Source organism: Aquila chrysaetos, chromosome 22 (assembly GCF_900496995.4).
Source record: "Aquila chrysaetos chrysaetos chromosome 22, bAquChr1.4, whole genome shotgun sequence".
Classification (NCBI taxonomy): Eukaryota; Metazoa; Chordata; class Aves; order Accipitriformes; family Accipitridae; genus Aquila; species Aquila chrysaetos.
The window spans coordinates 5,481,605-5,506,139 of record NC_044025.1 but is presented as its reverse complement, the minus strand read 5'-3'; the positions used below and the strand labels follow the sequence as shown (position 1 = coordinate 5,506,139).

Below are 24,535 nucleotides of genomic sequence, written 5' to 3'. Positions count from 1 at the left end.
AGCCAGGAGGTAATGCACTGCTCAGTGTGAGCTAGGACTGCAGAATGAAAGCAAGCTTTAACAAAGCACTTAGTGTTAGGATATGCTTTGCACAGTGTGCGTTTCCAGCAAAGATCGTATGTCCAGCTGTGAGCACTGAGCAGCATTTGCTGAGACTCTGAGGGCTCCTCGGTTAGGCATTTTGCGACCTTGTCCACTGTCAAAACCCATCGAAGGGCACCAAGGCCCATTAGCCACGTCCGAATGCTCTGTGCGCAGAGGGCGTTCATCGGTACTCGTCATTATGCACATGCAGTGTAGGAAGATTTAAAAAGAGATATTCAGTGCACTGCCTAAATATAAACTTTTTTAGAAGAAAACTTGTTATTAATAGCTCACAATGGAGCTCTGTTGTCTAGCTGGTCAACAGGCTGTTAGAACAAAGTTTGGTCTAACAGACTATAATGCTATGTAAATGTTTGCTTGAAGAAAGATAGGCATAAACAGAAATGCATATATGCACACACGCATGTACAGAAACACACATAACCATGCAAAATATCTAAATAGTTGTCCATTACTTAAAGCTGTTTTGAAAATTAATACATCATTAATTTAATAGATTTTTTAAGGAAGACATTATTGTCCAAGTACTTGGGTCTTATTGTAGTCTACTGCTGGTTTTTCCCCTTCCTTCTGATATTTATGTTATTGAAACACAAAGTCTGTCTTTGGAAGGCCACAGTTAAATAAACTGTATAGAGGTAGCAACAGGTGTTTCCTAGCAACATCATGTCTATACCAGTGATGCTTGCTTCTCTCTTTAAGCTAAACGCAAAGTCACGTCCATTAATCCCCAGCTGAACGTAAAACTTTTCAGAGATTTTGCTAGCTCCCTACTGTTCATGTTTTCATCTTGCTCATATGCTGCAAAGCAAACTGCTTCAGTGATTTAATTCTCTTCAGTGCCTCAGTATAAAGCCAACCGTGTGTATATATTCACAATTACTATTTGTTTTTCATTTAAAACAAATAATTTGTCCTTCAGTATGATGCCTCCCTTCAAACATTATCATTTTAGTCATTCAAACAACCTGACGAAAAAGATAAAATAAATGCCTTGAAAATGTATTACCTGTGCTGCAAAAGTAAGTGCAATTTTTTTTATAGCTAAGATATGTAATGCCAAAATAACCTTACATTTAAGAGAAAGGGGCACTGTATTTTTTTAATACAGAACAGCATTGAAATAAAACTTCTAGGACTTGTCTCTATCTGCTGATAGCTTTCTGTGTAAAATTAACTGAATGGTCTTGGCTCTGTTCACAGGGGTCTGGTGTCTCACTCCACAGAGCTTTGGTGGAGATCAAGCTGTTGTGCCACTGCTAGAAATGGTGCGGGTTCAGGCACCTTGGTAGGACAATGCACAGCAACTTTGATTGCTGTTATCTATAAAGAACCTTTTCTGTGGGACAGCTGAGGTCTCAGAGGTCTCAGTCCAGCACCTTCTACAGGCCCAGCATTCATTTAAAAAAAAAAAATAGTAAAGAAAACTTTTGGAATTACATTGAAAATTAACGTGGCTGTGGACTACTTAGTGATTAATTAAATTTTAATAGGACTATGAATGTATCAGGCAACAGCCCAATGAGGAATAGTAAAAGTGAATGCTTACATATTGTGATACCAGTTGTGTGAGTACCAGGGATACAAGGCAGCCCACTTTCCTGCATGAGCAACTCCTGCAGCAGTGAGAAAACCAGCATGGGGCCAGAGGAACTTCTCTGTAACATCACTTGGCTCCAGCAAAGGCAGCTGGGAGGAGTAGGAAGAGACATGAACTCAGAGCTGTGGCTTTCTGAACAGGTTTCTAGAAACACAGAGGCAGTGTAAATTAGTGACTTCTGGAAGGCTACTCAACCTCTCAGCACTGGCAGGAAAGCTGTGCTAGTTTGACAGTTGCTCCTATTCCCCGTAACCTGCAGAGGCCAAGGGGCACAAAGGTGACACACTGTCATCTTAGTCTTTCTCCAGTGCTGCACATCTGAGTGGTGCTGCTCAAAGAAAACATATTTATTTGCTTTCAGGATATTTCCCAGTGTCGCCTTCCTCACTCACAGTTGGTGAAAAGAGTATCCACACTCTGGTAGGGTGCCCATTAGTTCCTTGGTGCTCTTAAAATGCCTGGGGAAAGGAGTGGAGTACTATTAATTAATAGTCACAGCTTGGGGTCACGGTGGCAAATGCAAAGGACTAACCCAGCTAATCGGTGAGACCCGAGAGGCTGCGGGAGGTTCCTGCAGATCTTGATGCCAACAGTGACCCGTCGCTGCTGGTGGAGGGGAAAATGAGAGAGCGTGAAGCTTTGTGAGCTGTTTTGAGATTAAATTTTCTGCCCAAGACCAACAGCAATGAAATTAATTATTCCATGATCTCTGGTGGTTGTAGAGATGGCAGGATTAGACTGTATTTCCAACCCAAACGAGAGAGCTTGTGAATGATTGGGATCCAACATCTGTTGTCAGTATGGCAACACAGCCTTCTCCTCCTGCTCAGACTAATGAAAAGGTGCTATGAGAGGTCTGCTGCAGGACTCTCAAATCTTCTATCATCACCTCCACAGACAAATACGCATGCTTGTGTGGATTGGGTGTTGATGGATTTGATTGTATATACCAAGGCTTAAATTTGGTTTTCTTACCCTTTTTCATAATGAATATTCAGTAAGATACAGTAGTGCCTCCTGAGACTCATTTAGTTTCAGGAAAAAGCAGTCAAGGTATTCTATTACCTATGGACATTTTGTTAGAACATGTAAGCACCTTAGCTAATTAATATTTTTGTTCCTAATTCAGCTCTTGCTATACAATGTCACATCATACCCATAGTCAATTCAAAACATACATCTTTTGTGGGAAAGCTCTTCTAACGTGTCTTTCAGAAAGCACAAAATGCTACATTATAATATAAGTAAACTTAGTATTAAATGAGTACATCTTTTAAAATGACTATTAAAGGAAAATATTTTCAAAACTATTTATTTAAACTTTGTGTTTAGAGAAGCTCTGGAGAATTATGCAGTGCACAGTATAAAAGGCACTCTGAACATTGACATGCTTGTTGAAGACGACGTTCTCCCACGTATACGTGTACGCACGCACACATACGGTGGGAGAAATAAGAGGCTGTGATCTTCTGTCAGCAGACTGTAATTTCTATCAACTCAAAGTCTGAGCCTTTACAGGGTTCTTAAAACATGTATGACGGCTGTTGGTAGGACTCCTCCTGCCTTTTGGCCTGAGTTAAATCCCCGTTTCTCTGAGGTATCCCCTTTCCTTACCCTGCCTCTCCAGCCCAGGGCTGTGGCTCTGGGCCAGGAAAGCGTTTGTCCCGCCAGCAGAAACGAGCTTTTTTGTCTGCACAGTAATATTGTCAGAAGTCTGAGCGGCTGTGCGAACGAGCGTGTCTTGTACTTACCTTCTCCATTTCTTCGACCAGATGGCTGCCCTGATCTGTGCAATGGCAACGGGAGATGCACGCTGGGTCAGAACAGCTGGCAGTGTGTCTGCCAGACCGGCTGGAGGGGGCCTGGATGCAACGTTGCCATGGAAACCGCCTGTGCCGATAACAAGGATAACGAGGGAGGTGAGCACGAGTCTTTCAATTCCCAGTCCCTAAAGAGCAGAGCGTTATACGCGCCGCCTTCCTGAGTCACGTTAGCTTGGGAAGGCTTCGCCTGCCATCGCTGTCAAGTGGTGGTGGTGCTTTTCTTTTGAAACGGATGAGACTGAGCGAGCTGTGGCCTTGGGGAGAGACGCGGTGACCCGCGACGCCTGGCTCGGGAGCGGGCGGCGCGCTCGGTCCCACCCCGCATCCCACCGAAGCCCACGGTGGAGAGCGTGGCCCAGCAGACCACAACGTTCTCCTGCGGGCGCTTGGCGCAAAACAACTCACTGTGCCCGTGTGCACACGCATGGCAGCTGACCGAGCAGGACATTTAGCAATAGTTTTTCAGCTCGGTGCTAGAGGCCCGCGTCGTGTTCTCATGTCCGCAACCTGTGTAAGTGGTTGTAGCTCGCTGTCCTATTGCACAGTTCACGTGCCAGATTTTAAAGGGCTGAGTGAGCTGCACTGAACAGTCGTATACGGTAAGGCTTTGACACCCCTGTTCAATTTTCCCGCTCTTTTATCAGGCATATCCCTATGCAATATAGAATTTGTGTTTTGTGTTTACCTTCAAAGATGGCTTTAGTTTCTCTCGTTTTGTAGAGCCTTCCATGGTGTATTAGCCTATGGTGGGCTGAAAGCAGTTCTGAGTTGTGCCATCTGAACAAGATTGCTTAATCCATCTACTTCATTTGAAGTAGCTTTCTTATTCCTTTCATTACAATGTCTTTAGTAAGTCACGTAGATTCTTTTTCACGTGCTTCTGCTCTTCGTTAAAAATCAAACATCAGACGCAGCTTTCTTCCTTAAGACTCCTTTGCTTTTCTTTGGCCAATAATTGATCTAAAGAGCACATCTGGGTTTTGCTGATTAATAAATGTTTTACAGTATTTCCTAAAACTGCAGAGAAACATTTGGCTTATTTGAATGGCTGCTTCTAGGGTAAAATTGTCATTGAGGTGGGTGCTTTAATTTTATAAAAGATTTCAGGGTGCAGAAATTGTTTGTAAGTCCCAAACTGAGGAACAGGTATATTTGGGTTTGATTACAAGATATTAACCACATCTGAATATCATCTGCTAGTTTTAATCTGTAAATCCTCTGTTAGTTCCTTGGTTTCAGATGTGATCAGTGCTTACAGAAATACTTTAAAAGTGCTAGAGCTGATTCAATTTCAGAAAACTGGAACCTGCTTTATAGCTGTTACTGAACTGTAAAGAGCAAAATCTAGCTGCCAAATTACATAGTTGGCATTTAACTATACAACAAAACCCACTAAACTTGTGTTAATATGCAGTGTAAGACACTAAAAGGTGAACTGCTTAGGTTTGCAATTTTTATAGGCTTTGAAGATTATAAAGGAAAATTTGAAAACGGATGTATCATCAGATTTTCCTCAAAACAAGGAATGAGTTTGGAAAACATTATTAGAAATACTGAAATAAGATGTTTACTTACCTATCCAAGATAATATTCTGCGCTTGTAAAATAGATAGGCAAACAGGAAAAAAAATGACCAGTGAGACCATTCAGCTGTTCATCCCAATTTAAAATTGCAGAATTCTAAAACTGAGTTCATGGAAGGCAAATAGTAGTTCACAGAAGTCAAAGAATACATAGAATAAATAAGCCATACAACACATATAATATTAACCAGCATTACTGTACAAGGTGCGTGGTTTCTGGCCTACCATAGTTGCACCTGAACGAAAAGTGTTTGGTCTAGCTGAAGGCTAGAAAGATTAAGGGGAGAACTCTTCAGAAGTTCTCAACGCTTGTAGGTTGAATTCGTTTTTTTTCTAGAGGCTAGAGAGGTTACTGCTTATTGCTTCTTGTGGGAGTGTGGAGAGTTTAAAAATCTATGCCTTTTCCAAGGTCCAAACAACCTGAAAAGTCCATTTGACCCACACATTTTCACATGGGGATTTTATGATGAAGGCAGAAATGAATCTCTTGTCTTCTGACCCTTAGCTCAGTACTTGAATCCGACATCATTACTGCTTTCCAACAGTCTCATCCTTACTACGTTTCTGCAGAGTTTTTCTGTAGGGGAGCTTAGGTGGTGTTCAACACCTGTTCAGCTAGCGCTTTCTCCACATACTTGCAAGGTATACCTGAAAAACCGAACGGACAAATCCTTTGATTCAGCCATGCTGTGTTCTGTACACGGTGCAGGCTGAGAGTTACCCACGGGCTGCGTGGCACTGCAGTATTCTTCGGTCTCTGTCACGCCTTGGTGATTTCTGCTGGTTTTGCTTGATTATATCTGGAGTTCCAGATTTCTTTGAGATGGCGTGGGATCCTTTCCAATATGCACTGTAAGGACAAGAGTCATTGTCATTCCCATCAGTTTGTCAAATTGTCGGTTACTAGAGCTACAACAAAACTCACAACTGAATATAATGTTAATCACTTAATACTTAGTATCTCAGAGTGCAGCTCTGCCTTTGCCTTAAGCTGTACTGCTCTTGATGTGTCTGGTCACTACACATCTGGCCAGGAACACGTCCTGCGACCTGTATGTTTATCAGTGCTAACGCAGGGGAGACCACAGGAGTGTGCAGGAACGGAGCGGAAGGAAGGGATGTGTGCTCTGTGCTTCAGGCTGCATCTTTAGGTAATTGTGACTGTGTATATAAAGGAACAGATAAAATTAAGTTTTCTGATTAGACGAAGCTGAAAACTGTACTATGGGAATCAATGTCAAAGATTCAGCTAGTTACCAGAACCCCAAGTTTCACATGAAGTGCAAGATTATTGGAAGTTAAAGAAATGGCCTCTTTTCATTTGAAACTCAACTGAGTTTATTTGCAACAAAATGTTGAACTCATTTGCTGCTCCATTACCAACATTGCTCTGTTAACATAAGCAAGTAGTTCTGGAGTAGTACTGAAGATGGAAGCTGTTCTTTCAAAAGGCAGTAGGGTAGCTAAAAATACAATTTTTTGCCTAAATAAGGTCTTTACCTGGACAGCTGAACCTCCTTCCTTTCTGTCCATCTATTCATGTTGTTAAAATATAGTTGCTTCAGTGTGTCACTGAAGTGGAACTATCATTTTCTGTCTTCCATTCTTCCCCATGAGGCAACAGATTTAGCATATTTTGGAGCTCTTTCACTGTTCAGCCATTCTTATTGCAATTGTATCTCACAATCAGATTCAAAGGCCTTGGGCCAAGTCTTCATTTCATGGATGTCAAGAAGAGCATTGCCACTGACTCCAAAGGGATTCCCATTTGTCCTGTTTTGTCTTATTATCTGCCACAATGCAAACTCTATACCATAGTTCAAAAAGAGAAAAATGAAAGATTATACTTAATATTTTCTTTCAATTTTAGATTAATGCCCTTTAGTTGGTTTATTCCTAGAAGAGGCAGATGTGTCCCTGACTTGTTGAGACTTACAAATCTTCATTTTAAATGAGATGTCAGTGTGTATTACTCACGTAAAACGGGATTCCAGAGCAGAGAGAGGAGAGAGTGTCCAAAGCTGTTTTCTCCTCTTAGGGCTGCTCAGGTAGAGCTGTGCACGATCCAAGGTAGCACTGGGAAATTCACCTGTATTTGTCCTTACCATCACTTGTCAAATCTAGATATGGGCTTAACTGGGTCTTCATTATGAACCTGTTTAGGGTTGCTGTGGTGCATAGGCTACTTTGCTGAAAGGACTTGAAAATCTTTTATTTATCTGTTTGTTTATTTATTTGTCTTTAAAGAGGAAGCCTAACTGAAAGGTAAGGGGGTTTTGGCATTGACTCACTTTTAAGATCTTTTTAAATTGGAAGATGCTTCTGTTTTCCAAAACATGTTTGGATTATGTAATTTACCCACTGTGGCCACTTTTAAATCTAATCCCTTTCCTTAATCAGTCCCTCAGTAGTCTAATAGTTATTAAGCATCTTTTGGAGGGATTAGAAATAGCTTTATTTTAAGACCTATAATTGTGATTACAATGTATAATCCCCCCAATAGACATATATAACCCATTTAATTCACTGTGGATTTATTTTAGGAAATTAAGGGGTTAGAAATGTTATTTTGAGGAATGGGAGAAGTTACATTACTTTTTAAGTTCATATTTCTTTTGACATATTGCATAAGGAAATCACTACAGTGGCTATTTATAACCATCTTTTTACAATAAATATTTTATAATAATTTGCTTGTTCCTAAATTGAAAAAATGTTTTTAGTATCTCGGAACAGTCTTCATAAATTGTGTATGTTTAACTAGATTTCACCTTAGACCTTACAGTGCCTCCAAGTAAAATGGACAATGTAATGCATAGCAAAAATCATATTTCTTTTCTAAAGAATAGTTTCACTAGATGTTCGATGCAGGAGCTCATGTTTGAGGGGCCTTTGTCCTGAACTCGATGGGATAATTTGGGAGAGATATTTAGGAAGAAACTCTGGCCTCTGCAGAAGCAGCCCTGGCAGGAGCCCGTATTGCCCACTGGGATTGGTCTTTCTAGGCTTTTCTTTTCCATTTTTTTTCTCTTCTCTCACCTTTTGCATCTGTTCAAAATTACTGTACTCCTGTTTATAATTTCTATTGACAAGACAGTTAAATTATGTAGTGTCAGAGATAGGAAAAACAGAAAATACCCAGAATTTTGCTAAATTGTTTTGTTTCAGATTTGATCAGGATGGAGAGGACAGATGCAGGCAGATTAAAAAAAAAAACAACCAAAAAAACCCAAACTTAAATGCAATCACTGCTTATATCACTTCACAGATCATATTTCTCCTCAAAATGTAATTATCTGGACTAAAATTGGGTGGGGAAGGAAAGGAAGCAACCCATAGCAGTATAGAATACTAAGCTAAATAATAGAATGAGGAATTCCTTTTTGTTATTTAAAGTGGGACATTCTTTTTAAAATAGGTTTTAATTTATTTCCACTCGGCTTTCCAAAGAGAGTTGTGCATATCTCAGAAGGCAAATTTTGCCCTTCAGTTTGTTACTATATAGCTGTAACCCCACCAAGAAGTACAGTTGGCGGTAATTCTGTTTGGCACAATACATTAAAGATAATGAATGAGATAAAGCCAGCTATCTGCTCTGGTATGAATTCTCTTCAATTCACGAGAAAAATACATTTCTAGAGAAGTTCACTGTCAGGACAGTGCACTTGACTGATTGAAAGGCTGTTTATTTGAGTTGTCTTAGAAAACTCATCTCTGAAATTAGACAGAAAGAAAATAGAAAGAAAAGAGAAGTGTCTTCCTGCAATAAACATTTAGAAAAAAATTGCTTTTAGAAAATTACAAATCCTGTGGCTTGATACTGCATCAGGCTCGTGACATTTAAGATAATACAAGTATTTCACAGCACAAAAGCAAATCATGTAATTTAGCTTGCCTCAACAAGCATTGCCTCAGCAGGGGTCCCTAATTCAGCACAGACAAAAGATTTTATGAAGTTCTCAATATAAATACCCAGAATACTCTTGGCACAGAAAATACCTTCTCAGAGCCTGTACAATAGTCAGTTTTAGAACATTAAATGTAATGAGTAGTTGAAATCTATTGTGGATGGGGGCCAGAGTGAGTCATGTAGGCTCAAGTATAAAATCTGTATCAAAACTAGACATTATGTAAGTTTGACAAGAGCTAATGAGTGTGCTTGTATGTGATTTTGTTAAAACTTCATGTCAGCCTCTAATCGCCTTTACACACATTAGCCAGCTTATCCTAACGCTGTCCCTCACGGGAGATGTTACTACAATAACATGCTCTTATAACCCATGGAGAAGCGAAAGCAAGAAACTTAGTGACTGCAAATTCCACGGTTTAAGAAGCCACCAGTTGCTGCATAGGTATCCATATGTACACTAGAACTCCATAAACATTTTTTTCAAGATTGTTTTCATCCGGGAGCCCTCTAGGTCAACTCTGCTCTAAGCGAAGTGTGGTTTGAAGTTGGAGCATCAATAATCCACCAGTATTCACAGGTTCCGAAGGACCACCAAGCGCTCAGGGCGTAGCTGGAGCTACACCTGCAGGAGTTTCCTCCAGCTGATGCTCTTAGGGATGAGGGTTTTCCCGACTGCTGGAGCTCTGGGCGGCACAGGGATCCTGAGTGGATGAGGGAAGCGGGGCTGTTGCTCTACCAATGTCATGTTCCAGGGTACTTTAAAACCTCATTAGGGAGGATTTGGGGCATTCAGAGGCACACCCAGCTTACACAGAAGTCAGGTTTATTCTACTTTGCCACAATTTGGGGTTTACAAACCAGCTTTTCCTGAAGGACAGCTGTGGTTTAGCTTTATGGTTCTGAAAATACTCATGCTCACAGTTTGTTATAAAAGCCAGTGGTACGATGGCTATCCTGACAGTTTACAGAGAGGCTTTCCAGTTTGGCTAATTGAGGAACAGGGCTGGAACAGGATTAGAAGCACTTCCTTTCTTTTTAGCACTAGCAGCTTCTGAGGAATTGTTTTGAATGATGTATGCCAATATAGCTAACAGTAATTAGATCAAGCTACAAAAATGAACATTTGGGTTAAAAATTAGATAAAACTTAATGGTAATAAGATATACTGGGCTGTGGAATAGCCTGTCTGTAGAAACAGTTCTGCGGTTTTGGAGCTCAATTAAAATATTTCTGTGTTGGCAGAGAGGAGGCCTACTCTTTTGATAGTCTGAGAGAGCATCTCTAATTCTTTCACCTTGGGTATATTAATACTACACATAATTAAAATCGGATCATGATAAATTAACTAATTTGCCCTTAGAGTGATCAAAGGCCCTTTTGCCCTCAGGGTTCGTAGTAGCTGCTGTTCCCCCTCCCCCTCCGCCCCTGCCTCTATTTTAATCATCAGTCTGAAATGTTTATGGGAAAAAGAAAAATTTCCAGGAATTAGGCTCCGAAAGTCACCAGCTTCCAAAGCTAGTGAAGTGTAAGGATGCCCTCTGCTGAGCTTGTGCTCAGAAATTTGGGGTTGGAAACAAAATTGACCCCTGCTGGGTACCGAAAGCATTTTCTCAGGCAGCTGGATGTCAGGTCAAAGTTGCCTCATTCTAACGTGCATCATGAATTGAACCTGAAGCACAACCTGCAAGTGTTTGATGAAGAGTGGAAACTAAAGATGATTTACGTGAAGGAGTTAAAGAAAAAAAACCCAAACCACAATAGCTCAAGCATCAGCTTTCCAAGGAAAGGTGTAGCACAATTCTGGAATCCAGTGACCTGAACGTGATGAGAATATATTCAGTGGTTATAGAAAATTGATGATAAGAGGTTCTAAATACATTAGCAGTAATATATATCACTGTTTCTACTGAAAGCTTTTTAGGCCTTGTAATGATGTTCAAGATGAGCACAATAATAAGGCCATCTTAAAATATGGTGTGCACGAGTGGATTATTCTACTTACATGTAATACTTGAAAATTTTCTTTTTGCTGTATAGTTAAGTCTGCCAAAAAGCAGACTCATGTGGAAGAGTTCATGGAAAGTCAAGAAATGTGTGTATCCGTTAGCAGAAGTGAAGTCTTCAAGAAGAATACCAGGTCACTTGCTTTGTTTCTGAAAAGATTTGGGATTTCAGAAGAACCACAAACAGCAATGGAGAGCTAATACTGTGCTGCCAGTTTAAATCAGATCAACATTTCCTATTTCTTTCTTCTCAGTTAAGGCCAAGTCAGGACTTCTTTTGGTCTCAAATTGTTGGAGGATGTTCAGCACCATCTTAACTCCCTCTACAGTCTCTTTCCTTTAGCATACAGAGTTTCACAGAGCTGCTAACTGGCCACTTTAAACTCAGATGTGTACGCTATGAAAAGCAGCAATATCTTGGTGAGGCTAATGGTGAGGGGTTTGTCATTGAATTAACCATATAAATAATTCAGTGTGCCTGAGGAAATCTGGAAGACGACAAGCTCTGAAATATATATTAAAAAACAAAGTACTGAATTCTAATTAAAATTCATGCTTATGGCAGAGTTTTCTCTTACAGAAGCTACATTTTTTCTAGCCCTTGTTTTAATCAACTGAGTCTAATGCAACTGAATGATTCTGTAACGATTTACTTCACTTCATATGTAATGGTACAATATGGCTGGAGAAATGGGCTGATAGGAACCTCATGAAGTGCAAGGTCCTGTACCTGGTGGAGAACAACCCCAGGCACAACACATGCTGGGAAACACTTCTTTATCGTGAGGGGTACTGAGCACAGGTTGCCCAGAGAGGTTGTGGAGTCTCCATCCTTGGAGATATTCACAAGCTGTCTGGGCATGGTCCTGGGCAATCGGCTTTTGGTAGTCTTGCTTGAGCAGGGGGGTTGGACCAGATGACCTCCAGAGATCCCTGCCAACCTCAGCCATTCTGTGATAATATGTCTGGATAGCAAATTAGGCAAACATGGACTAGAAACACATAGATTCTGCCAGTAATGAATGCTCTTTCATACATAGAGTCACAGATTTCAGAGGAACAAAGTAAACAGTAGCAGCAATGCAACTATGAATGCAAACAGTATAGCGGTGTACAAGCCTTTGACACCAAACAGCAGTGCCCAGGTTCTGGCTGCGTATGCTGAACAGATCCATACCTCAGCTCTGCCGTTGCAACAAGCTGGATCAACTAGTTGGCATAAGGCAAAAATATCCTAACTCCCGAATCCTGCCATCTGGGAATAAATTAGTATGGGGAAATATAGCCATATATTATAAGTAATAATGTTCCAAACAAGTAAATCATGTATATTTATGTTATGGTATATGCCTGTCTTTTCTAAATATTCTTGTAAGCATCTGAAAGCATGCAAGTCTGAATTCACATAACTGCATAAAAACCTTCCTACATGAAAAGAATCATACACAGGTTTCTCCCTGGTATTGAATGGAGATGTTTCTAGCCTCCCAGGTCCTGAACTGGCAATTCAGAGCAGTTTGATTGCCTGCTTGATTGTTTGTGAGATAACGGTGAGATTGGCAGTGACAGGGTAATTTACTGAAGATTGTAATGTCAGACTATATCCAAGGGGGCTTGCGAGCATGAAGATGTGATTCGCATGACTGACAGGACGCTGAGAGATTGATATGCCAATTGAAAGTTCATGGAGTCATCAGAAGTGTTCGGTCACAGCGTCCCATAACCTGCTGCATGATGAGGTCATTACAGACATAACGTATGCTCGCCTCTAATAACAGGTATAGCAAAAATATGATGCAGCTTGAACAGGTAAATGTAAATTTGTCAAAGGGAGTGATTTATATCCAGTGTTTTGCTGCTGTTACTTCTAATGTGTTGATTGGATTCTCTTGACTGGTGGTCGTCTGAATAAAAGAACTGAGCTGACTAAAGAGTGGGCAGCTTTAAGTTCATAGTTGTAGAGGTGTCACAAACAGAAAGGATGTAGGATGCTAAGAAAAAGTTCTCAGAGCTTAATAGGAAAACTGCCTTGAGTTATAATCTGAAGCTAATGATGTCCTTACAATGATTATATAAAGTGGGTGGAAAAGGGACTGTAGCAAAAAAGAAAATTCCTATCACCACATTGCAAAAGATTTCAAGATATATGGAGCTCTTAATGTGAATAGGTGACTGACCTTAAAGCAATGTATAGCTCTCACAACAAGTTTGTCAAATTTCCTTAGAGGGCTGAACGGAACATTGTCAGCATACCTTGGCAATTTTGTTTTTAAAGCAGAAACAGTCATTTCAGGCACATAGAATCTGGTGGAAATACAAGGCTAATTGTAAAATAAGAAAGCGTTTTATAGGTTTGGGGTTGGGTTGGTTTTTCTTCTGTTGTTGTTATTGTTCCAATTATCACTGTGTGGGGTAATGTTGGTCTGTTGTGCATTTGAAAATCTTGAAAATACATGAGTCATGATACTATTCTAAAGTAGTTTTGTCAACTAACCTACTGGAATGTTCTCTCTTGTGTATGATATTCAGTATGTGCCCAGGCTGTATTTGTATTCAGAAATCAGATGCATGTGCCTTGGGGAGTCTCTGAAAGTTTACAGACCTAAGTAGATTGCAGATTGAATGCCTGATTCTTGCCAGAGTAGATGAACAAATGTTTCTAAATTGTTAAAGATTATAATATTTTAAAGTAAATGGCTATTAATTTCTAAATTACAGTAGAACTCCATTGAGAGAACATATTTCAGTTAAATGATGATATCAAAGGAAAGGATGATGCTAGAAGTTGTTACTGTATGTGCTAAAAATAGTCAGTTGTGATTTATCTAAGTATATAGATCGATCTCCCCATTGAGGATTCCATTTTAATTTCTGGTGTTTAAATTCTAATTTTTCTTAAAAATACTTCTTAAGAAACATTCTTGGTGTACAACCTAACATGTAATATAATGACTGAACCCACCAGCTTTGTGACTGATCCTTCCTTACCCAAGCATGCTAACAAGTTCTGATTCAGATATCTGTGGGAAATGGATTCCAGCAGCAATTCCCTATGAACTGCCAAAATGGGTACAATGTAATTTTTACTTTACTTAGGTAATGATAACTGACTCTGTCACCCCCATCTCCTTCCCTCATCTCCTCAAACAGAACAAATGAAATTAAACAGCATAGTTCTCAAGACTCTTATAGCCCAGCAAGGAAATCAAAAAACTTGGTAAAGCAAACAGTTGAAAAGAGAAAAAAAAAAAACCACACACAAAACAAATAAACAAAAAAACTAAACAAAAAATCCTCTACTCCTTCCACTATTCCTTCTTCCTATTTTCAACTCTTAACAGATTTCTTTGGGATTGATTCTCATCTAACACTGGTTTAAATTACTTGTATCAGTAATGGTATTTAACCAGTGTACTTGAGAAAGTCTCATCCTTATTGCATTATTGGTTCAATTACCAGTTTTATGGCGTAAAAATGTTATGAAGAGTAAGCATTAACATTTTTTCCCAGTGCCTTCAGGTGTCGATTAGATATTACTGCTTGATAGCACTGTGCAGCCGGCTGAGTCTTGATGATTCTTACCTTTCAGATGGCTTGGTTGACTGCCTAGACCCAGACTGCTGCCTCCAGTCTACTTGCCAAAATAGCCTGCTGTGCCGGGGTTCACGTGATCCTCTTGACATCATACAACAGAGCCATTCCGGTTCACCAACTGTGAAGTCATTCTACGATCGCATCAAGCTCTTAGTGGGGAAGGACAGCACTCATATCATCCCAGGAGAAAATCCCTTCAACAGCAGGTAGCAGCTATAAATATGATGCTGTATCTGTGCAGTTGCATTGTATGGGAAAATTTCTACCAGAGATTTTATTCATGTTTTAACATGAGATGCTGCTTTCAGGTGCTTCATGTGTTTGCATCTCAGGCATCGTTCCCACTGAGGGCACTCTGTTGCCATTTATGATGTGGCCTTTATTTTATAACACTGAGTTTTATTAGCATCTTAACATATTGGCAACACCTAGAAGAAGGTTCCTTCCACTGAGTAGGACCTTCTGAGGTTTCTATTTTATGAAGACTGCAATCTAGAACAAGGGAAAATGCAAGCTGGTTTCCAGTTAGAAAGAGATTGCATTTTATTTAGCGCCATTAACACAAGTTTCAATAATGGAATAACATTTCACATTAATTTAAAGACACATTAACTTAGGAGGTTTTATTATTTATTCCTCACATAAAACTGTTTTACTTGCATCATCAATACATCTGACTAGGTTTTTGTTTTCTTCTTGGTTTTCTTTTTCTATGTCTGTTCTTCCTATGATTCTTAATTATATATATATTTATAATGAATCTAAAAGCCAGCATATCATTAATTGATATTTGATGCCATTTTATGCTTACAAGAAGAGTGGTGTTCCTAATTATCAATAGTATTTAAATATTTCTCCATGGAAAGATGCTAATAAATTTATAAATATGTGAATTATGTTCATATTGCCAAAGTTAAAACTGAAGAAAGAAGTTCATTTGAGATAATGCCCAAAAGATTGGACTTCATTACAGGAAACTGTTTTTTTAAGTCAGGATTTCATTATAGGCTTACTGGGTGATGTAGAGCAAGTCACTAAATATTTGTCTGTAAAATGAGGATCATAATGTTTCTGGATACACCAGGCAGGTCCCTATTGTATTCATCCTTACAATGCTCAAATAGCACAATGATTTCTATATTCTATCAGAAAAGCCCTGTTGGATCCTACTCTATATAATATAGACTTCACTTTATTCTATAAATACCCTATGTGTACACACATGGAGTTGTTTGGAAAAAATGGAAGAAAATTGTTCTGTTTTCATCTAAATTTGTTGTGATTTTTTTTTTTCCTCATCAGCTCAGTAAAAATAAAATGGAGGAATTCTTGAAATTTTCTGCAATGTTGCATGAAAAGGGGAACAAGACAAGAGAGAAGCTTACTAATTCATGAGGCTGAATAATTTGTCCAAAAAGGAATAGAGGCTACAGCATAAAAAGCATATAGTCCACAGGCTGGTTGGTACATGCTGCTCTATATATGTTACTGTCAGCAAAATTTTCTTAAGTAAAGACGAGCTGGCAGTTTCCTGTTACATATTGTATGCTAACCAGTGCTTGAGCTGTTGCCCCATTAAGCCACCCAGAATGAAAATTAGTATATTCCCTCTATCTGTGTTCTGCTATCATCTGATAACATTTAGTTGTGTTATTAACATGATCCAACACTTTATTGCCAGATCTTGAAGTATTTTACAAAAGCAGATGATTATCATTCCAAATTTCTAGACAAGGATAGTGATATGCAGACATTCTTGCACCATCCAAGAAATAATCAAGCTGTTTATGTATAGACATGGGTTGTGGTCTTCAAAACAGTCTAAGAATTAGAGCTCCAGACTAAGCGGGAGCTGGGCAGTTCAATCCTGAGGCTCCTTTGAAAAAATCTCATTTTAAATTTTCAAATTTTTTTTAGTGTTTTTCTAGGGTTCCTGGTGTCAGGAGTCTTAGTTCTGTTTTATTCATCTGAAGTACGTCACATATTTTAATACAACTTTGAAATGGCATATTAATGACATTTTAAAATTGGCCTTAGCCTCTAAGTTGTGAAGGTGCTTTTGAGAATTCTACAGCTCGGCTGTTATTTTTGGTACCAATTTTAGGCAAATCTAATGCATAGTGTCAAATTGAAAGTTTTAAAACTAAGGGGTTTGACTTTTAAAAAATGCCACAGGGTTAGACTCCAAGTTTCACATTTACTGAAGCTGCCATAGTCTCAAGAAATAGCTACCATGAAAGATAATGGCTTCTCTCTTTTCTTAGCTCAACCTCTCATTCCATTGAGAGAGATGAAAACATAGGGCAAAATAGTGGTTATGACTTTTTTCCAGTACTAGTATAAGAAAAAGAAGTTATTTCCTACCATGCTAAAGCAATAAATAACAAAATGTATTGATTGCAAAATTATTTAGATCCTGCTGATCATTTCCATGCAGAAACAATGTGAAATGAAGTTTTCAGGAAAAAAAAATAGCTATGTGTTTTTACACTTTTAACTTCTGTGTTAAAAAAAAAAAAAAGACTTGATGTATCAGCTTAATTTGTCAGTTACACTGTTAAAAGATTACCAAAAAAGTTGTCCTATGTGTGACTATTAGTCAACATATTACTTCTTATAAATCCAGATTTTAGCTACAAATTTTAATACGCATTGTGTTGCGTATTTTGGCATTTTAGAAATAAAAAGGAAGATTATTGGCCAAAATGTTCTTATTCAAATTATGTCCTGAAATATTAAAATTGAAGGTAGAAAAAAATGTCATGAGCATTACTAGTTCTTTTCTGCCATATAATGATTTCTTTCTAAATCTGCTTGAAAAAACTTGACCTGGAGGCTCAAGAAATGGTTGAAAGTTCTAAAAGAAAAGTAACAGAAATGGCTTATTTTCATTAATTAGTTTCTTTTATCTAATATTGAAGAAAATATTACACCTTGTTTGGAATAAAAATATGAGGCAGTAGTTGTTAAATAGCCAGTATAATACAGTTAGAAATTTACATCACAGCACCTTGAACATTTCAGAGTTAATAGGAAAGACCTAGAAACAATCCCTGATATTACTAATGAGAATTGATGTTCTCTGATTTGGGGATGATGCAGGTGTTACAGCCGTCCCAGAATTCAGCTGCATTTCGTCAGTTTCCAGCAAAACACAGCTCGGTTTAACCCGCTTGTCCTGCAGCTCAGGCTGGGTCCAGAACTCTGCGGTGTCAGGGTGCTGTGCATGTCGGTGTGCCTGAAGCCAGCTAAGGTTCAGGGGCAGCTCCAGTCCTGCCAGTACAGAGCCAGTTCAGAAACGGGGCTTTTCATTTTCTGGCACTCTCTAGAGCTACACATGAGAGCTGGTGGCTCGCGCTGGAAGGACGTACTGCTGAAATAGAAATCTGTTCACCTAGGACTACAGCAAAATGCAATTTTGCAATCCCTGAGATTATGGGTTGCAGCAGGATTTAACTCTCTCCCTGTCTCCCAGGATCGCCTTCTCCTTTTTTCACATTTCCAATGTAGAAATGGAAGCCATCTACAAGGAGCTTCTGCTTTTCCATCTCCCTTTTACCGTGCAGCTTCCCCTACTCGCCATTCTGCTTCTCTCGGGGTACGGGGAAGGTGGAGGGCAAAGGAGCCAGGGGACGACGACTCCTCTCCGGCTGGGAGAGGAGAGGAGGGGGCAGGAACGGACTGGCCATGCCGGAGAGCAGAAGAGCAGGGAGAAGCGGGGCTTGCTTCTTCCAGCGCTCAGGAGGCGGAGAACGCAGCCAGGCGGGCAGCAGCAATGTCTGCGGGCTCTGCACGCAGCAGCGGCAAAGCACTCTCAAAGGAGAAAAAGACTGACTGTGCCTCTTACAGGAATAACCCATCTTCATCTCCTTCAGGTTAAGCAAAGTTGCTTAACCTGTTGGCTAAGAAAACTCTTTATTTTGCCTGTGCATAAAGCTAGCCTTAAAACCAAATCCTTTCTCCTGCTGACACGGTGAAAAGCAAGGGTTACAAATCGGGACCAAATGCAGCGTACAAACATCAGTCACTCCCTAAGATGAAGGAACGTGAACCTTAATTTGGAAAATTGGTTGTATAAAAAAGAGGTATGGATTACACCATATTTTCCAAGTGTATTAGGCATCCAAAGACACGCTATGGTACCCAGGGAGGTTTTTGAGAAGTGCCCAATCGTCATTTCAGTGGGACTTCAGGGTGACGGTTCTGGCTTGGCTGAATGTGGGGTAGCTTTCTACTGTGCAAAGCCTTGTTAGACAGTGAGACAAAGCCTCATTAGACAAGGAACGCGCTAACTCCCATTCTGGGTACACAGACCTCACTGCATAGATAAGCAGTTTCTTGATTTAAGTATATAGAGGGAGCTGGGCAATATTGTGGTATCTTCAGTAGTCTAAAAATCTTTGGAGTAAATTGGATTGAGAGTAAAGAGGCACAAGTGTTCCACTACTCAGTTTATAAACAACGTAATTTTGCTTTTGTAACTAACTTTAATACCTTTAATTATCTTTCTTTTTCAGTCTTGTGTCTCTCATAAGAGGCCAAGTGGTGACTACAGATGGAACTCCTCTAGTTGGGGTCAATGTGTCATTTGTCAAGTATCCAAAGTATGGCTATACCATCACTCGTCAGGATGGCACGTGAGTTTGCTTGCTTCATTGAGCCCCTATTTCGTATGTAGTATCTTTGCTGATTAACAGATGGTGCAATCTAATGGAACCATGTGGTATCACGCATTGCATTCCTCCCAGGGCAAAGAGCTATTAAGTAAACACAAAAGTAATTTTTCACATGGCATTTTGAATACTAACTGCAAGTAAATATGAAAAGGCTGACTTCTGATAATAACGTGTTAGCAGGCAGACTCCTTTCAAATAAATTGCTCTGTATCTATGAAAACATTTGTGGACTACAGTAATATCCAGCTGAGACCAGAAATATTTTATTTTAAAATGCAAGGCAGGCTGACAGTGCTGGGGAAAAAAAAAAAAAAAGAAAAAAAAAAGAAGAACGTAGCATCATTATAGATAGTATATTTTGTTAAAAGTTCCCTTCTGCCTCTCTTTCCTTTTGAAGATCCGCTATCTTTTGAGTTTCTTCAGGGTAGAATGTAATCAAAAGATTCTAATTGAATATATTTAGACAATTTCCTGCTGTGCAAAAAAAGTGCTTTTTCCCCCTTGTATCAGCTGATTTGAAATGCATACAAATTTGGATAAACAAAAATCAATGTGTCATGGTTTATCCAGTTTACTGGCTGTGGTAACTAAAACAGTGTATCTGTGACACATGCATTGTAAACATTTGCCATTTTATCTTGATCTTGCATGCAAACAATTGAGTTGAAATAATTAATATGAGTCAACTGAACTATAGGGAGTATTTAATTTCCACATTTCCCAGAATATTTTTCTGTTATAATAAAAGTATAATGTTGTTGATTTCAGTGGTTTAATACTACAGTAAATGGTGAGCTGAACTATATTTAGATCTGAACAGATTATTGAAATCATTGAGTAATTTATTATGTTGCCAGCATTTACATGAAACAACTGATATCTACCTCTGTTGTCGGAACAACCTGGAAGTATTTTACTCACTTAGGCCAGACTTCAAAATGCCTGCACAGCTCCACATTACTGCTGTGACTATGTAGGGGGTTGGGAGTAAATACCTAATCTCTCTGAAAAATGACAGATCAATTGTCCTGGGGACAGGAATTCTTATCTTATTTGTAGAACACAAACAGCAAAACATCTCATTACTATCCTCTTACTGCCACTTGTCTCATTCTGAGCTTGATGGACAGCATCTTTTAGGAAAGGGATAATTCAGTGTCCAGCTCAATATGAACTTGGCTTCTCTGCTGATTCTGTATATAAAGGTGACTTGTAATACTAAATGGGGTGTTTGTTAGTTGGGTATTTTTTAATTATTTAATGCAGATTTTATAATACCCAGGAACAAGATTTGTCAGGGTGACTTCAAATCATTGCTTGTCTTGGCTGGATTTCAGTTGTTGCCAGAGGTTCACATCCCATTCCTGATCATTTGAAGCATGACACTTAAAATATACTGTCGTGGCTTAACCCCAGCTGGCAACTAAGCTCCACACAGCCACTCACTCACTCCCTCCTGGTGGGATGGGGGACAGTATCGGAAGCGTAAAAGTAAGAAAACTTATAGGTTGAGATAAAGACAGTTTAATAATTAGGAAAAAAAATTGTAATGAAAAGGAAAATAACAAAAAGAGAAATAAAACCCAAGAAAACAAGTGATGCAAATTAAAAACAATTGCTCACCACCAACCAGCTGATGCCCAGCCTGTTCCGAAGCAGCGGCCGCCTGGCCAGCTTTCCACCTAGTTTATATGCTGAGCCTGACGTCATATGGTCTGGAATATCCCTTGGGTCAGTGGGGGTCAGCTGTCCCGGCTGTGTGTCCCCCCAACTTCTTGTGCCCCCCCCAGCCTGCTCGCTGGTGGGGCATCATGCGAAGCTGAAAAGTCCTTGACTTAGGGTAAGCACTGCTCTGCAACAACTAAAACATCAGTAAGTTATCAATAGTATTCTCATCCTAAATCCAAACCACAGTACTATACCAGCCACTAGGAAGAAAATTAACTCTATCCCAGCCAAAACCAGGACATACACCTATTGCTATAGGTATACCTATATACCTATTGCTGTAAGTATACCTATATACCTATTTCATTAGCCAGGAATGCTATTACTGGAATTATTCAGTCTTGTCACTTCTAAAGCTCACATTTTTCTAGGTTTGACTTGGTTGCAAATGGCGGAGCATCCCTAACCTTGCACTTTGAACGGGCCCCATTTATGAGTCAGGAAAGGACAGTATGGTTGCCATGGAATAGTTTCTATGCCATGGACACACTTGTGATGAAGACAGAGGAGAACTCCATTCCCAGCTGTGATCTAAGTGGTTTTGTCCGTCCTGACCCAGTCATCATTTCATCACCACTTTCAACTTTCTTCAGTGATGCTCCTGGCCGGAATCCCATTGTACCAGAAACCCAGGTAAGAACAGTGTGAGTGAAAAGGATATAGAAATCAGTGGTCAGATGCTAGTGCTGACCTGAGCACTCACCACAGAGTCACCATTTGTCCCCTGGAATTGCTGTAGCAAATGCCTCTGTAGAGTTGCATTCATTCTGACAGATACCAGGTTTTCTAATGAGGTCTGCAGGAGATATCCTAGGTTCATGTCACCCAGACACATTTATCTTTGACTACCTTGCACCTTCTCATTATCATACAATATATCAAATATATCTCTATTTCAGTTGACAGCTTACGTGTTTCAAGAGAATATTGCAAAAGCTTGGTGTGTGGTGCTAACCACAGGCTGTTTTCTTGTATGTTATTTAGGACAAAGGAAAACTCCACTGGCACTATTGTTTCACTACTTTATTCAGTTAATCGTTGCTTTATACTAACTGTTAATGGAAGTTGCAGGTTCATATGACTGTATTTCTTATGCTCCCCTTGCATATAACTTGCAGTAAAACTACTTGTACTTATTTGCACTTTTGCCAGCAGTGTGCTCTTAAAAAGAAGTGTACACAGATGCCAAGTAACTGTTTGTCCAGAAATGTCAGCTGAACTGCATCACTGCACTGATTTGAGAATAACCATTCCCAGTAGAAGAAAGTCACAAATTCATAAGAATATGCAAAGCGATATTATTCTAAAAAACAACAAAGCACTAATGTAAAATGTTTGATCTTTTTCCTATTCAGGTTCTTCATGAAGAAATTGAGATCCCTGGCTCTAGTATAAAGCTCAGCTACCTGAGTTCCCGTACTGCTGGATACAAATCCTTACTTAAGATCACCATGACTCAGTCACTTGTGCCGCTGAATCTAATCAAAGTCCATTTAATGGTAGCAGTAGAAGGGCATTTGTTTCAAAAATCATTTCAGGCATCTCCCAACTTGGCATATACATTTATCTGGGACAAAACAGATGCATATGGTCAGAAGGTTTATGGGTTGTCAGATGCTGTAGGTAAGTCAGCATATACAAGCTCCAAAACTTTCCAAATAACACCTGTAATTCTTAATAACAAAACTGCAAAGATTTCTTACGGAGAAGCAAATATAGACTAAGCAGTTCTTGTCTTCCTGACACAATTTATCTTTGTATTATGTTTCCTTTACACATTAAAGATCACATTCAGAGGGTCTAAACTCCATCAACATGCCTGTGTTTCCTGACTTAGAAGGTTTAGACCAGACAATGGGAAAAAACTGGCCACAGGAACTTAGGTGAAACCTAGTCCATCACTATGTTTTTATTTGCTTTCAGTTAACAAATGAACCTCATGCTCGACTCTCTGCCATACTTCAGTGCCTTTGGATTTTCATGCATGCCGTTGTTATAGCCTCTTGTGGTATAATACATTTGAAATGAAAATGGTGTTTTTCTGATGCTGTTCAGTCTTGTAGTTCTATAGCTATTTTTAGTTCACTTGGTTCTAGTGGGTGGGAAGAAGAGTGATCATCATAATATTTTTAAGTTTTCATTTCCATTTGAGTATCAGAATAATTTTGATACAACAGTGCTAAAAATGGGTATCAGAGCTGTGCCGGTGTGGAAAGAAAGAATTACTTTAAAAATCTTTTTTCTTTACTATGTTTTCTTTGCTGTAGCTTTTCTTTCTTACATTATTGCATAGGATATTGCTTTCCTGGGTAATGCTTACAGTGCATGTGTGCTTAAAAGCACACAAAGTTTTCACTGCTCCTTGGTATATGGTATGTAAACGAACACACTAAATAAATGCTGTGAACATCTGGCAAATTAAGAGTTTGATCTTGTCCTGTTATCTGATAGAATAATTTTATTATATTTTGAAAATTATATTTCTCACTCTCCTCTCACCAAACCAGTCACTTCCCAATGCCAGCTATTCAACAAGAAGTGATCAGATCCCTGCAGAGTACATGTGAATGAAGTTTCAAATTTGTGTCTAGTCAAAGATCTGAATTTAATATTGTAGAATAAAAGAGAGGAATATAATCACTCCATCTTCTTGAGGGGGCTGGGGAACTAGAATGCTGAATAATTTGAATGTGCTCTGGATTTAATTCAGTATTTGTTCAGCAAGTATATTAGATTTTATTTTGTTTTATTTTATTTCAGTTTCTGTGGGTTTTGAATATGAGACTTGCCCCAGTCTCATTTTATGGGAGAAGAGGACAGCACTGCTGCAAGGATTTGAACTAGATCCTTCAAATTTAGGAGGATGGTCTTTGGATAAACATCATGTACTTAATGTCAAGAGTGGTGAGTTAGCTAATTCCACATGTTTTCTGTGTTGTATGGAGCTTTGTCTGTGAACACTTTTTATTTGCATTGTATTTACACTTTAAAAAATGCAATTTCTCCACTCTTTTTTTTATCTTTACCTCAGTAAGGTGTGGGACATGTTTCAGTTGTCAGAGAATTTTTGTGGAATTTGCATAAATTTTTTATTGCTCTGCACAGCATGACTTTCTTAAAGTCCAAATCTTTATCTTCTATTCTGTTGTTCGTTTATTCCCCTGTAATGTCTTTCTGTCTTGCTTCCCTGTTTTTCTGATGTTAACCACACCCATTTTTGGTTCCTTTTGTTTGACCTTTTTCCCTCTAATCTGAGATAGGGCTTAAAAGGTGTATGAGTCTGTGACGAGATACTGAGTCACATTTGTCTTTTTCCTTTGTCACTGGTTTGGTTTTTTCCTCTCTTCTCTTTGTCTTTACATATCCTAAGCTAATGTTCCTAGTCCTCATATTTTACCAGAGACTCTCAGGGAGCTGAATGCTTAGCATATATTTCCCTGTAAAGTGTTTTCTACAGCCTTCCTGCTGATCCCCACATTAACAAATTGCAAAGTATATTGTTGCTCAAGAAAT

At 39.1% G+C, this 24,535-nt stretch overlaps 1 protein-coding gene across 6 annotated transcripts in view; it reads left to right on the top strand.

Annotated features, from left to right (window-relative positions):
- The window catches only part of TENM2 (teneurin transmembrane protein 2), a 715,493-nt gene that overhangs the window by 657,107 nt on the left and 33,851 nt on the right, over window positions 1-24,535 (top strand). For all 6 annotated transcript variants that reach the window (XM_029997792.1, XM_029997790.1, XM_029997793.1 and 3 more), the window contains 6 exons: window positions 3,478-3,624; window positions 14,614-14,824; window positions 19,136-19,255; window positions 21,394-21,655; window positions 22,378-22,645; window positions 23,783-23,926. In XM_029997792.1, the coding sequence (XP_029853652.1) occupies window positions 3,478-3,624; window positions 14,614-14,824; window positions 19,136-19,255; window positions 21,394-21,655; window positions 22,378-22,645; window positions 23,783-23,926 (1,152 nt within the window). The remainder of the gene's footprint in view (window positions 1-3,477; window positions 3,625-14,613; window positions 14,825-19,135; window positions 19,256-21,393; window positions 21,656-22,377; window positions 22,646-23,782; window positions 23,927-24,535) is intronic.